Source organism: Canis lupus, chromosome 1 (assembly GCF_011100685.1).
Source record: "Canis lupus familiaris isolate Mischka breed German Shepherd chromosome 1, alternate assembly UU_Cfam_GSD_1.0, whole genome shotgun sequence".
NCBI lineage: Eukaryota > Metazoa > Chordata > Mammalia > Carnivora > Canidae > Canis > Canis lupus.
Window position 1 is genome coordinate 88,264,178 of NC_049222.1, and position 13,264 is coordinate 88,277,441.

At 37.8% G+C, this 13,264-nt stretch overlaps 1 protein-coding gene across 8 annotated transcripts in view; it reads right to left on the reverse strand.

The window, feature by feature from the left end:
- C1H9orf135 (chromosome 1 C9orf135 homolog) overlaps nt 1-13,264 on the reverse strand; it is a 141,275-nt gene that overhangs the window by 25,032 nt on the left and 102,979 nt on the right. For all 8 annotated transcript variants that reach the window (XM_038527128.1, XM_038527129.1, XM_038527127.1 and 5 more), the window contains one exon: nt 495-552. In XM_038527128.1, the coding sequence (XP_038383056.1) occupies nt 495-552 (58 nt within the window). The remainder of the gene's footprint in view (nt 1-494; nt 553-13,264) is intronic.

Below are 13,264 nucleotides of genomic sequence, written 5' to 3' on the forward strand. Positions count from 1 at the left end.
ACCAGTCGAGACTAAGAGGAAGCAGCCTTATTTTGTTTCTGTTGTATAATTTTTTTAAGTACAAGTAAAATGAAGTTATAAACTGGACATATTTTATCAACACATGCATCTCCCAGAGCTAAATTAAACCACTTACTTTTATGTATCAGTGCAATACAAACGACTAGAAAGGTAGGGTTTTATTCCACATAAATTGAATTCAAGGAAAGGGAGAATAAAACAAGATGAGGAAGAAAATAACATATTCTGGACACTGCAATATTTCCTTTCTGAAATCTATAAACTTCCAAAAATAAATCATAACCATAAAACATTCCATTTACTCCCACAAATAGCTAATATCTCTAAATAAATATAAAATATCATGAATCTCAGCAATTTGTCCTTTCTTCCCAAGCTCGACTATTGTACCAGTCTTTACACTAGATGTAAAGAATCATGTTAAGTACATAAGTAAGTATTAGAATAAGGCTTTTCAGCCATTTTATACTCACAAGTGGCTGATAGGCATATGGTGGAGCATATTCTTCAGCATATGTTGTCAATGCATACCTATGAAGGATAAGTCAATATTTGAGAGGAGAATGACACTTAAAATGTTTAGTCTTATATACTTTACATGAAATAAAAAAATTTCAAGGACAATTGGCCCCTAATAAAATTCTTAAAACCTGCAATGTCCCAGACCTTGTTCATAGCATTACCTACCACCACAGGATGCCCATCCTTCCATTACTTCCAATTCAGTACCACTCACTACTCTCCTTACTAATGATATGCTACCAATGCCAAGTCCCTGAGAGTAAGTGCATTCCAGACTTTTGGGATTCTCTTTACCATCTACTTTCTGTCCTTCAAATCTTTTTGACTCTATGCTCCATGTTCTCTGCTAGATGACATATGAAAAAGATAACATAAGGTAACCAGGTAGACTGAGATTATATATCTTTCCCAACTTCCACCCCATTAAACACATAGCAGTACTGAATAAATAAATCCTCCCTCACCCAAGTCTACAAGCACAGCTAAGCTCCAAAGGGAAACCCTAACGTACTAGAAATGAAGAGAATACTCACTAGAATGGGAAGCCATAGATGATGTGCCAAAGTGAGAAGCTAGAGCTTGAACTGCATATGAAGGGCTAGAGACATGGCCTTGGTTTCACAGAAGACAAAGAACTACTACTTACAGCCAGAAGCCTATAAAGTCTGTACTCTCAAACAGAAGAAACCAAAGAAACTCCAGCTATCAATCCAGAGAAACTTGCAAGAAAGCTTCTCTATTTGGAACTCAGGGTGGGAAAGAAATTGTTTTCTATGAGAAATAAACAAAATAAATACAGCTCTGTTTCTGGCAATATTACGGGACAATCAAAGAAATTTGTCTGAGAACTGCACACCTAAAAATATTGGGCACAAGGAAATTTAAACATTTTAATTCATGGCTATGCTACTGGGAAAGAGAATTCAGCAAGTAAAAGAATTCCAAAATAACAAGGAAGTCAAACTCATTGGGTACAGGTGCTAATATTTTACCTAGTGGTAACCACCAGTTCCTGTTAAGCTTTTGAAGTGTGGTTTCCAGAGTAATAGTATTAGCATTACTTGGAAACTTATTAGGAATACAAACAAATGGGACCTATCCCTAATCTGCTGAATTAGAAAACTGGGGGTAGGGCCTAGGAGTCTGTGTTTTAACAAGACCACTAGGTGATGCTGATGTAGACTCAAGTTTAAGCACTAGCTACTCAGAGATTCCCTGGGTGGCTCAGTGGTTTAGCGCCTGTCTTTAGCTGGGGGTGTGATCCTGGAGTCCTGGGATTGAGCCTTACATCAGGCTCCCTGCGTGGAGCCTGCTTCTGTCTCTCATGAATGAAGAAGGTCTTTTTTTTTTTTTTTTTAAATAAGCACTGGGTACTAGGAGAACAAAAATTAGAAGTGTAATTTTCAAACTAGCAAATATTTTTTTGAAGGATCCATCTAATAAAAAAAGGGAAAGGAGAATAAGAGGAAGAAAGAAAAGTAATTTCTGCTCATAAGACAAAATCATAAAATAAAAATTTGCAATCACAATGAAAGTAAAGGGGGGTTAAACTCATCAGTGAAAGTATTTCTCAGACTTAAACTGAATGTCAATATGTATTATATAGTACAATTCTATACTTCTATACCTAGAATAAAATTATTTTCAAAGGAAGTTTGAAAGTAGAAGCATATAAAAAGACATATCCAGAAAATATTAACCCAAATTAAGTTAGTGTTCTTATATTAATATCATATGTAATTGACTTTGAGTCAAAAGTTATTAGTTATAAAGATTATCTACTGATTAAAGGAACAAGTATCAGTCAATAAACCTAACAACATGTAGAATATATGTTAAAAAATGTCAGAATCACAAAGATAAAATGATAAATCCATAGTTAGGACAAGATGCTATACATTCCTAGGTCCTTTGGTTCCTTTAACCCATACCTACATATATCCTCCCAAACCATATAGATCAACAGCAAAAGCAAATAAAAATCATATAATGCCCATGCCCAGAGTATAACAGTGGCTAGAGAAGACTACAAATTTCAGTTTATATGTAGGTGAGAGAACAATTCAGAATCAGTAACACCCGATCCAGAGCCCATTCTGGAGCAAAATCAGGTGGGGATTACACGAGAGAAGGTGGCAAGTTCATAATGGGGATGGAACACAGAGGTGCATCACCCCCAGAAAGCAAGGCATCCTTCCCTGATGAGACAATACCGAGAGAAGTTTGAGACTAGAGGATCTGAAGGTTGGCTTTTCAAGAAAGAGGCCTGGATAGTATTCAAGATCACAGTGGCAGTCTTGGAAGGTGCTGTCCCTGGGAAATTGGGAGACAATTAGCAAGGTAAAGAAAAATAAAAACTCAAGTTCCAAAATTAAGGGTCCTAGAAGCATCACACTTTCAAAAAAGATACCCTTAATGAAATAAAGTTCACTTCACTGTTCCAACAGTAGAGGGCACTCTTGAACTAAGAGTTTGAGAAAACTGCTTAAACATCTCATTGCCCCTCCTCAGAATTACCTGATTGCTGCTAGTCCAGGAAAATTCAACATACTTAAAATGAACAGAGAAGTGCAACATTACTATAAGAAGAAAACAGTAAACGAGAATCAAAACTAAGCTGATGAAAACCATCTCCAGAAACATTCCCAAATAATCACAGAAATCCTTCATCAGTGTTTCTATTCAATGAACTGGATTCTGTACTATATACTGGAGATTTGAGAAAATGTAGTAAAACAAGAAGGAGAAGCATAAGTGTAATAACTGGAATGGAAGAAACAAAATTTTCATCTTCCACAGATGATAAGATTGTCTATATTAAAAATAATCCAAGAGAATCTACAAATCATAGCAACAGGCAAGTTTCATGAAGGTTGTTGGATACAAGATCGATATACAAAAATAGCATACCCAAATACCAGCAACAAGAAATTAGAAAGTATAATTAAAGTGAAATGTCTCATTTATAACTGCAATAAAATCTCTAATGTTCCTGTAGGAATACATCTAACAGAAGATTTAAAAGATATTTATGACAAAAATTACAATATTTGCTGAAGGATATAAAATAGCCTTTTATTTATGGATGACAACTCAATATATGCTACATATACATACATGTGTGTATATGTATAATTTCTAAAAGGTTTACGATCTGACATTTTATGTATGACTGTTGATTAAATTATAATTTAAAATTTCTATTGATCAAAAGACACCATAAACAGTGTTACAAGAGAAGTCATAGACAAAAAGAAGATAATTATAAAATTAAGTGAAATAATATTAGTATCCAGAATAAACAAAAAATTCTTAGAAATCAATAAAAGCCTATGGGAAAATGGCCTAAGGCTATAGTCAGTTCACAGTAGAAGAAAATGAAATGGCCATCAAATACTTGAAAGCAAATTCAGTCTGAAAATTGTCTTAAATTCAGTAGAAAATGCAAAGTTAAACAAGGTACCATTTTATATCCATTTGGTGAAAATTAAAAATCTCTACAATGTTTATAAGGGTACGAAAGCATAAGCATATTTATACACCACTCATGGCAACATCTTACAAAATTGAAGGTGCATATATCTAAATAACCAGCAATTATATTTCTGTGTATTAAGAAATCCTTGTATATATACTTAAGGAGACATATATAAAGATATTCAATGTAGCTTTATTGGTAACAGTGAAAAATTGGGAGTTAATGTCCATCAATATGGTGGATATATTGGATGACTCTGTAAGTCATCATAAATTGTCTTTCTAAAAAAAAATAAGCAAATATGGCAAAAATATTAACTTACATTATAACTGGGTAATAAGTAGATGGATGTCTGAAGAGTATTTTATATGGAAATATCCCATAATCTTAAAATGTTTGTGTTAATAGGTGACAGTGAAATTGTTTCCCTACCCTATTCTCCTCCAAAGTTATGACTCAAATGGTATAATTATCATTATACCCATCAAATAGAGTGTTGCTCTGGGCAGGCAAATTTGCAAGGTGGCATTGGGCATCTCTCAATGCACTTAAAGCAGGCAGAAACCCATTCTACCCAAGCTCAAGCCATTCTCCCTCTCTTTATTATCACCTCCCAGCACAGAGTCTGATACAAGGAAGGCCCTGAGAAATTAATCAAATGCATAAAGCAATAAAAATAAAATCAGAATATAAAAATATATAGATTTACTACAAGAACTCAAAGTAAATAAAGGTGGAAGGTTAAAATATTCAGTGATCTTTCTGAAAATGCAATGTGGTTCAACAAAATGGAAACTTTTACAATACTGAATGACAGTCAGTTATAAACCATTTGTAATCACCCCTCCCTCTTCCACTTTTTAATCTGAATAATAATTCAGATTAAATCTAAATAAGATTAAATTCAGATGGCAAAAATCTTTTTTTTTTTTTGAAAGATTTTACTTATTTGAGAGATAGAGAGTGCACAAGCAGAGGGAAGGGCAGCAAGAGAGGGAGAAGCAGACTCCCCTGGTGAGCAGGGAGCCCCCTACTCAAAGCAGGGCTTGATCCCAGGGACCTGGGATCAGGACCCGAGCCAAAGGTAGATGGTTACCCAATTGAACCACCCAGGCACCCCGGGGCAAAAATCTTTAAGTGATATATTTCATCCAATTTGAAACAAGATAGTCTCTTGAAAATAAAGCTATGGAAAATCAACATAGGTATCTTCCTTTTAGATATCAGCTGAAGGCTATAGCCAAATAAAGAATATAATGAAAGAATAAGTTCATTAGAAGAGAAATGGCCTTCAGAGAAACTCATGAAAGCCAGAGATGAGAAAATTAAGGAAGGTATGGTATGGGTTCTAGGCATGAGGAAGAAGTGTTCTGGCTCATAAACAGACCCCTCTGGGAGATTCTGGGAGCAGAGCGGCAATATACCAAAGTCAGTGTTCCAATCGGATTTACGAGAGCCAACTATTACGTTAGCTCATTGTCTGAAATCATCTTTTTTTTTTTAAAGATTTTATTTATTTATTCACGAGAAACACAGAGAGAGAGATAGAGGCAGAGACACAGGCAGAGGGAGAAGCAGGCCCCATGCAGGGAGCCCGACATGGGACTCGATCCTGGGTCTCCAGGATCACACCCTAGGCTGAAGGCGGCACTAAACCACTAGGGCTGCCCTGTCTGAAATCATCTTAAACAAGCCTGTGCAAAATGTCCAGTACCCTGCTGTACCACTCCATCACTACCCACAGCTGATAGGTCCAGCTCAGATTCCATCAGCGTTCTACCATGGAATTTCTTACTACAGTTGAATGAGAAAGGGTCAGTCATTGTCTTGTGTTAAGAACCCTGGGATGTAAAGTCCCTCTCCTCAAAGGGAGAAAAGAAAGCCAAAGGAAAGAGAATCCTGGTCCCAATTCCAGTAGTTTCCAAAGTTCAGTTCTTCCAGGGACTTTTCCAGAGTTCCATGTGGTAATTCAGACTCTTTTTAATATGGGCAGCCCTGGTGGCTCAGCGGTTTAGCGCTGCTTCAGCCCAGGGCCTTATCCTGGAGACCCGGGATTGAGTCCCATGTCAGGCTCCCTGTGTAGAAACTGCTTACTCCTCCCTCTGCCTGTGTCTCTGCCTCTCTCTGTGTGTCTCTCATGAATAAATAAAATATTTTAAAAAAACAAACTCTTTTAATAAAACCTCCGTTTGGCTCAAAATTTTAATTGTACATTTTTTTACTTAACTGAAAGAGTCCTATTATCAGGTAATCAGAGTCTAAGGCCATCGATCATTGTAATCTTATAACTAACTCACCTTGTTCTGATTCCAAACACTCTGAACAACATTTTGATTATAATTTGCCTTCTTTTTACCAAGCAAGAATGCTTTTGTTAGGCTGATATGACTGGTGTGCTTGAACATTTTATTTCTCATTATAAATTAACTAATTAGAATATTGGCTTTTCTTGTGAGTTTAATGAGTGAAAGTCAATCTCCATGACTCAGATTAATTCTGTAGCACAGATAAAACGGTCTTTCCGGAAATGTAAAACTGAAGACCAGATGCTGGTAAATTTACCAGTATAATGCTATGCTGTAAGAAAGCTTGGAAGGTGGACAGTTGGCTTTTGCCCAGCACCAGTCACAGTTGGCCACATATGCCCTCTTCCACCTTTATGGTTGTAAGTTAGAAAATAACTAATGGTGTTCTGCAAGATGAAAAAGGAAAAGAAGTCTGAATTTGAAGTTATTATTAAAGCCATGGTATTAGTTAAAATGTCTACAACTGCACTAACCCCTGTGGTAACATGTGGATCTGTGACAGAATGATACACCAAAACCCATGGAATCACAGTTTCTTAGACTTGGAAAAACTTTAAAGGTCAACTGCTTCTTTTCTGTGTTGTCTGAAGGAGGTGCAGCTATTTTCTTACCCAGCTTCCCAGCAACAAGAACAAGGGCATGTGACATATACTCAGCAAATCAGATGGCCCTCCTAAGAGTCTGAATCTGAGTAAGTGATGCAAAGACTCAAAAAAGCAAAGAGTTAATTTGGAATGAATCCCATTGCTGGCAGCAGGGGAGGCAGCACCCATTATTTAGGATGGGCATAGCCCCTGTGGCTATGGATCCTATTTGACTGTGTGGTAAGGGGAAAGAGGAGCTTACAACCTCTCTGGGAAATTCTGTCTCATTCTTAACAGAAATCATCATTCTTTTTAAATCTCATATTGAGCGGAGATTCCTCTTCCTTCTACCTACAGAATGAAGCCACACAGAGCAAATCTGATAGTTGAACATCTTCTGAATGCCAGAACTTTTTTTAATGTACCACTAATCTACCCTCAAACTTCCCTAGCTGTGTAATTCTCATCTCAATATATTCAGTTAATGTTACTTCTTAGAAAATTTCTCTTGAAGACTTCTGCTCTGGTCTCAAGAGATTGCTCTCCCAACCTGCTGCACAACAGGCACATTGGGAAGTCTTAGTCCTGGGGATAACTTCCCCTGCTCTCCTAAGATGGATTTTCTATTCTGGGGGAGGGTCTCTTATCTTTATCTTTGTTAACTCCTTCTTTTTTTTTTAAATTTTTATTTTTTTTATTTATTTATGAAAGTCACACACACAGAGAGAGAGAGAGGCAGAGACACAGGCAGAGGGAGAAGCAGGCTCCATGCACCGGGAGCCCGACGTGGGATTCGATCCCGGGTCTCCAGGATCGTGCCCTGGGCCAAAGGCAGGCGCCAAACCTCTGCGCCACCCAGGGATCCCTACTCCTTCATTTTTAAAAAATAATTAACATACAGTGTTAGATTAGTTTCAAGTGTACAATACGATGATACAACTCTGTAATGGTTCAGTGCTCATCAAGTGTACTCTTCATCCCCTTATCTATTTCACTCATCCTCCCACCTACCTCTCTGCTATGGCAACCACTAGCTTGTTCTCCGTGTTTAAGAGTCTGGCTTTTTACTTGTCTCTTGTTTTCTTTGTTCATTTGTTTTGTTTCTGAAATTCTGCATATGAATGAAATCATACCATATTTGTCCTTCTCTGACTGACTTATTTCACTTAGCATTAGGTCCTTGACGTCCATCCTAAAAATCAACCTTAAGGAGGCTAGGGGGCAAGAGGTGGACACTTTGAGTCTGTTTTTAGTCCTGATCCAAGCCAAGCCCTTGCTAAGTTCTCCAGAAGTTTGAAAGTAATTTTCCCCTTCCCTCAAGAACACAGACCTGGAAACCCAGAGGTTCTGGTCTACTCTCTGCTGTTATGGTTAAGTGGTCAGTGAGCCTTGAGTAAGTCATTTAAACCCTTTACACTTTAATTACCCTCATCAGTATCTCTACCATAAATACTTACAGACTAGATGGGTAGATTAATTAATGAGAAATTGGAATCTTTGATTATCTCTGTGTTTTGATTTCCTTGCCTATACAATTACAAAAATACCTATTCATATGACCTTGTATAAATGTTAGGAGGAAATAGATAGTAGATCATGCATTGTAAGAGTACTTTGAAGGGATGGAGCACTCTACACATTTAAGCATGAAAGATAATGTATTATAGTGATTAACAACACAAGCTCTGCAGTCAAACCAGACATGAGTTTAAAACCCAGCTCTGGTGCTTAAAGGTAAGGAACTTTTGGGAAGTTACTTTACCTCTCCGAGTCCCTTTTTTTTTTTTTTTTAATTTTTTTATTTATTTATGATAGTCACACAGAGAGAGGAGAGAGGCTGAGACACAGGCAGAGGGAGAAGCAGGCTCCATGCACTGGGAGCCCGACGTGGGATTCGATCCCGAGTCTCCAGGATCGCGCCCTGGGCCAAAGGCAGGCGCCAAACCGCTGCGCCACCCAGGGATCCCTCCCTTTTTAATGGAGATAGCTGTAGTGTCTATCTCAAAGAAAGAGAATTAAATGAAATACATCACGTAAAGCCCTTGGCTCAGTACCAGACACATAATATGTGCTCATTAACACACGAAGAAAAAATAATATTGCGGGCAGCCCGGATGGCTCAGCAGTTTAGCGCCGCCTTCAGCCCAGGTCGTGATCCTGGAGACCCGGGATCGAGTCCCACATTGGGCTCCCTGCATGGAGCCTGCTTCTCCCTCTGCCTGTGTCTCTGCCTCTCTCTCTCAATCCTCTCTGTGTGTTCTCATGAATAAATAAATAAAATCTTAAAAAAATAATAATAATATTGCAATGAAACTAATTAAACAGTGGAAGAACTTCATTGTCTTTGCATTTTAATTGAAATATTCAAGGGGCAGTGTGGTGAATGGATTGAAAGGGACAAGCCTGGAGGCAGAGGAACTAGTTAGGACATATATTAGCAATTGGATCTGGGTCAGTGACCCTGCTCAAGCTCAAGTCTCAACTATCCACCCATTATCTGGCATTTGCTCCTCCTCTTACCTTCATTGCCTCAATGAATGGCCCCATTACCCTCCGGTGCCTAAACCAGAAGCCTTGGAATCAATGTTAAACCTTCTCTATCCTTAAGATGAATCAGTTATCAAGTAAATGTCTATTCTTCTCTCTTAAAATATCTAAAATACGAAACCTTTTCCTCTACACCGCCATCACTAAAGATGTCTTGATTAGTTCAACAGCCTTCTGACTGCAATTCCAGTCACCTACAAATCTGCCTTCTGCTTTTTTTTTTTTTTAAGATTTTATTTATTCATGAGAGACACACAGAGCGAGAGAGGCAGAGACCTAGGCAGAGAGAGAAGCAGGCTCCATGCAGGGAGTCTGATGTGGGACTCAATCCCAGGACCGAGGGATCACACCCTGAGCCAAAGGCAGACACTCAACCACTGAGCCACCCAGGTGTCCCTGCCTTCTACTTTCTAAACACAATCTGATTGTTCTATCCCATACTTGAAAAACATTCAAAACATTCACTCTTTCCTTCATGATAAAGTCCAAACTCCTTAATATAGCTTTTAGGCCCTGCCTGTTTTGCCCTAAACATCTCCCTCCAACTTTAGCTGCTATCACTGAACACTTGTACTCTGTGAACCAGGAATGCCCAACATGGGTGCCACCTTCCCCTGCCTTCATACGTCCAATATTAATCCTGTCTTGGGTGTCCTTCTCTCCTGCTGATTTGGTTAACTCCCACTCCAACTTCATCACTCAGCTAAGGTTTCACATCTATTTGGAATTCATTCCCAACCTTCCAAATCTGAGTTATGTGCTTTTCTTGTATCCTCTGTTCATCATAGCATGCAGGGTGTAGGCTGGCTCATTCAACATCTGTTCCAATCTTCCTTCTCCCTCACCTTTCTCTACGTCTTCACTATCTCACTTCTTCCCTCATAGAACAGACTGATGTTAGGATGCATAGCAACCCTCTTGACATTATGAGAATTAAAGTTACTAGTAAAATTTGCAGAGAAAAGAGACAAGAAGACATTGCATTTTTGATGACATCAGTAGGTGCCACACCAATCTTGACTCCCTTACATTTCATGCCAGCTGAACAAATTTCTTAATTATTCACGTTGCTATTAGGTAGGTTTCCTGTTACTTTTAGCCAAGTGTATTTCTTACTGATATGTATTGACTAGTTATTTTTCTGCTCATGTATTGGACAATGAGCTACTTCAGGAATGAGGTGTCTTATCTCTATGTTCCAAATACCTAACTGTTCCTAATTCACAGGAGGCACTCATTATGTTGAAAGAATACATTCAGATATAGGGGACAAACATAATTTTCTCAGGCCTAATAACTATTGCAAGCCATTCGGATGAACAATATAAGGTTTATACATTAAGGTAATAATTTAACTATATAAGTGCCAAATACAGAATCAAATTAAATACAGATAGCAGCAAAGATTTTGTAATGCTAGAAAGTTCCTGTTACTGTGAAACCATTTCTATAGCTCAACGATGCATGGTATAGCACTATCCACTGAGACATGCTGAAGATTTTAGTAATTATAACATTATGACAATCACATAATCTTCCAACATCATAAAGAGTAATATTAGTAACACAGGCTCATCATTAATATACATGGAATAAAAGGAAGTGTCAGGATCAAATAGAAATTCCATGATATTGACATTTTGAAAATCTTTGCCACTCACTTGTTATATTAGCTCTCATCAGTCCCAAAAGTTTGAACTGCTTATATCCCCAGTGGAGTAGCAATGACAAAAATTCACCCATAGGCCAAATAATGGTAGAAGTAGTCATATAATCTCTGTTGTTAGAGTCATGAAGGTTGCTTCAATTATGTATTGCTGCTTTGTAAAACTTACTTGCTTAAAATAACAATCATTTTATTATCTCTGGTTATTCTGTGGGATGACTGGACTCAGCTGGGTAGGGTTTTTTGCTCCATGTGATGTCAATTAGAGCTACAGTCATCCAGGTGCTTGACTAGTCTACAATATCCAAGATTACTCATTTTCATGTCAGGCAGTCAGTTTTGTCTGTAGTGTGGGAGCTCAGTTGGAGCTGTCAAACACAATGTCTTGGTTCTCCTCCATGTATCTTGGGCTTCTCATAGCATGTTGGCTAGATTCCAAGATTCAGAAAATAGGAACTACTAGTCTCATAAGGTCTGTACTCATATGTCCCAGAGCATCACTTCTGCTATTCTATTGATCAAAATGAGTCACATGGCCAGCCCAGATTTATAAGACAGGCAGATAACCTCTGCCTCTTCATGGGAGCTGTGGAATGCATGTACAGAGAAAGAAAGGATAGTTGATGGCTACTTCTGGAGACTAGAAACCAAATAAGTAAGTTGAATAAAGCTATCTTCATAATTTTAACTTGAGCACTGAGCACACCTAAAGATGCAAATAAATCTGAACTTCAGTTTTGTGGGTGTAACTTGAAAGGCTATTTTAAATAGGTATTATGATGACACTAAATTCATATCTTTCAATAGTAACTCTGAACGTGAATGGGCTTAATGATCCCATCAAAAGATGCAGGGTTTCAGACTGGATAAAAAAATAAGACCCATCTATTTGCTGTCTACAAGAGACTCATTTTAGACCAGGATGCCTACAGACTGAAAATAAAAGGTTGGAGAACCATTTACCATTCAAATGGTCCTCAAAAGAAAGCTGGGGTAGCAACGCTCATATCAGATAAATTAAAGTTTATCCCAAAGACTATAGTAAGAGATGAAGAGGGACACTATATCATACTTAAAGGATCTATCCAACAAGAAGACCTAATAATCATGAATATTTATGCCCCTAATGTGGGAGCTGCCAAGTATATCAATCAACTAATAACCAAAGGTAAGACATACTTAGATAATAATACACTATGGGAGACTTGAACACGGCGCTTTCTGCAAATGACAGATATTCTAAGCACAACATCTCCAAAGAAGTAAGAGCTTTAAAAGATACACTGGACCAGATGGGTTTCACAGACATTTACAGAACTTTACATCCGAATGCAACCGAATACAAATTCTGCTCAAGTGCATGGAACTTTCTCCAGAATAGACAACATACTGGGTCACAAATCAGGTCTTAACTGATACCAAAAGATTGGGATTGTCCCCTGCATATTTTCAGACCATAACGCTTTGAAACTGGAACTCAATCACAAGAAGAAATTTGGAAGAAATTCAAACACGTGGAGGTTGAAGACCATCCTGCTAAAAGATGAATGAGTCAACCAGGAAATTGGAGAAGAATTAAAAAGATTCATGGAAACTAATGAGAATGAAGATCCCAAAATCTTTGGGATATGGCAAAAGCAGTCCCAAAAGGGAAATACATCGCAATACAAGCATCCCTCAAAAAACTGGAAAAAAACTCAAATACACAAGCTAACCTTGCAGCTAAAGGAACTGGAGAAAGAACAGCAAGTGAAGCCTACATCCAGCAAAAGAAGAGAGGTAATAAAGATCCGAGCAGAACTCAATGAAATAGAGACCAGAAGAACTGTAGAACAGATCAACAAAACCAGGAGTTGGTTCTTTGAAAGAATTAATAAGATAGATAAACCATTAGCCAGCCTTATTAAAAACAAAAGAGAAAAGACTCTAATTAATAAAATCATGAATGAAAAAGGAGAGCTCACAACCAATACCAAGGAAATACAAACAATTTAAAAAATATATTATGAGCAACTATATGCCAATAAGTTAGAAATTAGGCAATCTAAAAGAAATGGACGCATTTCTGGAAAACCACAAACTACCAAATTTGGAACAGGAAGAAATAGAAAACCTGAACAGGCCAGTACCCAGGGAGGAA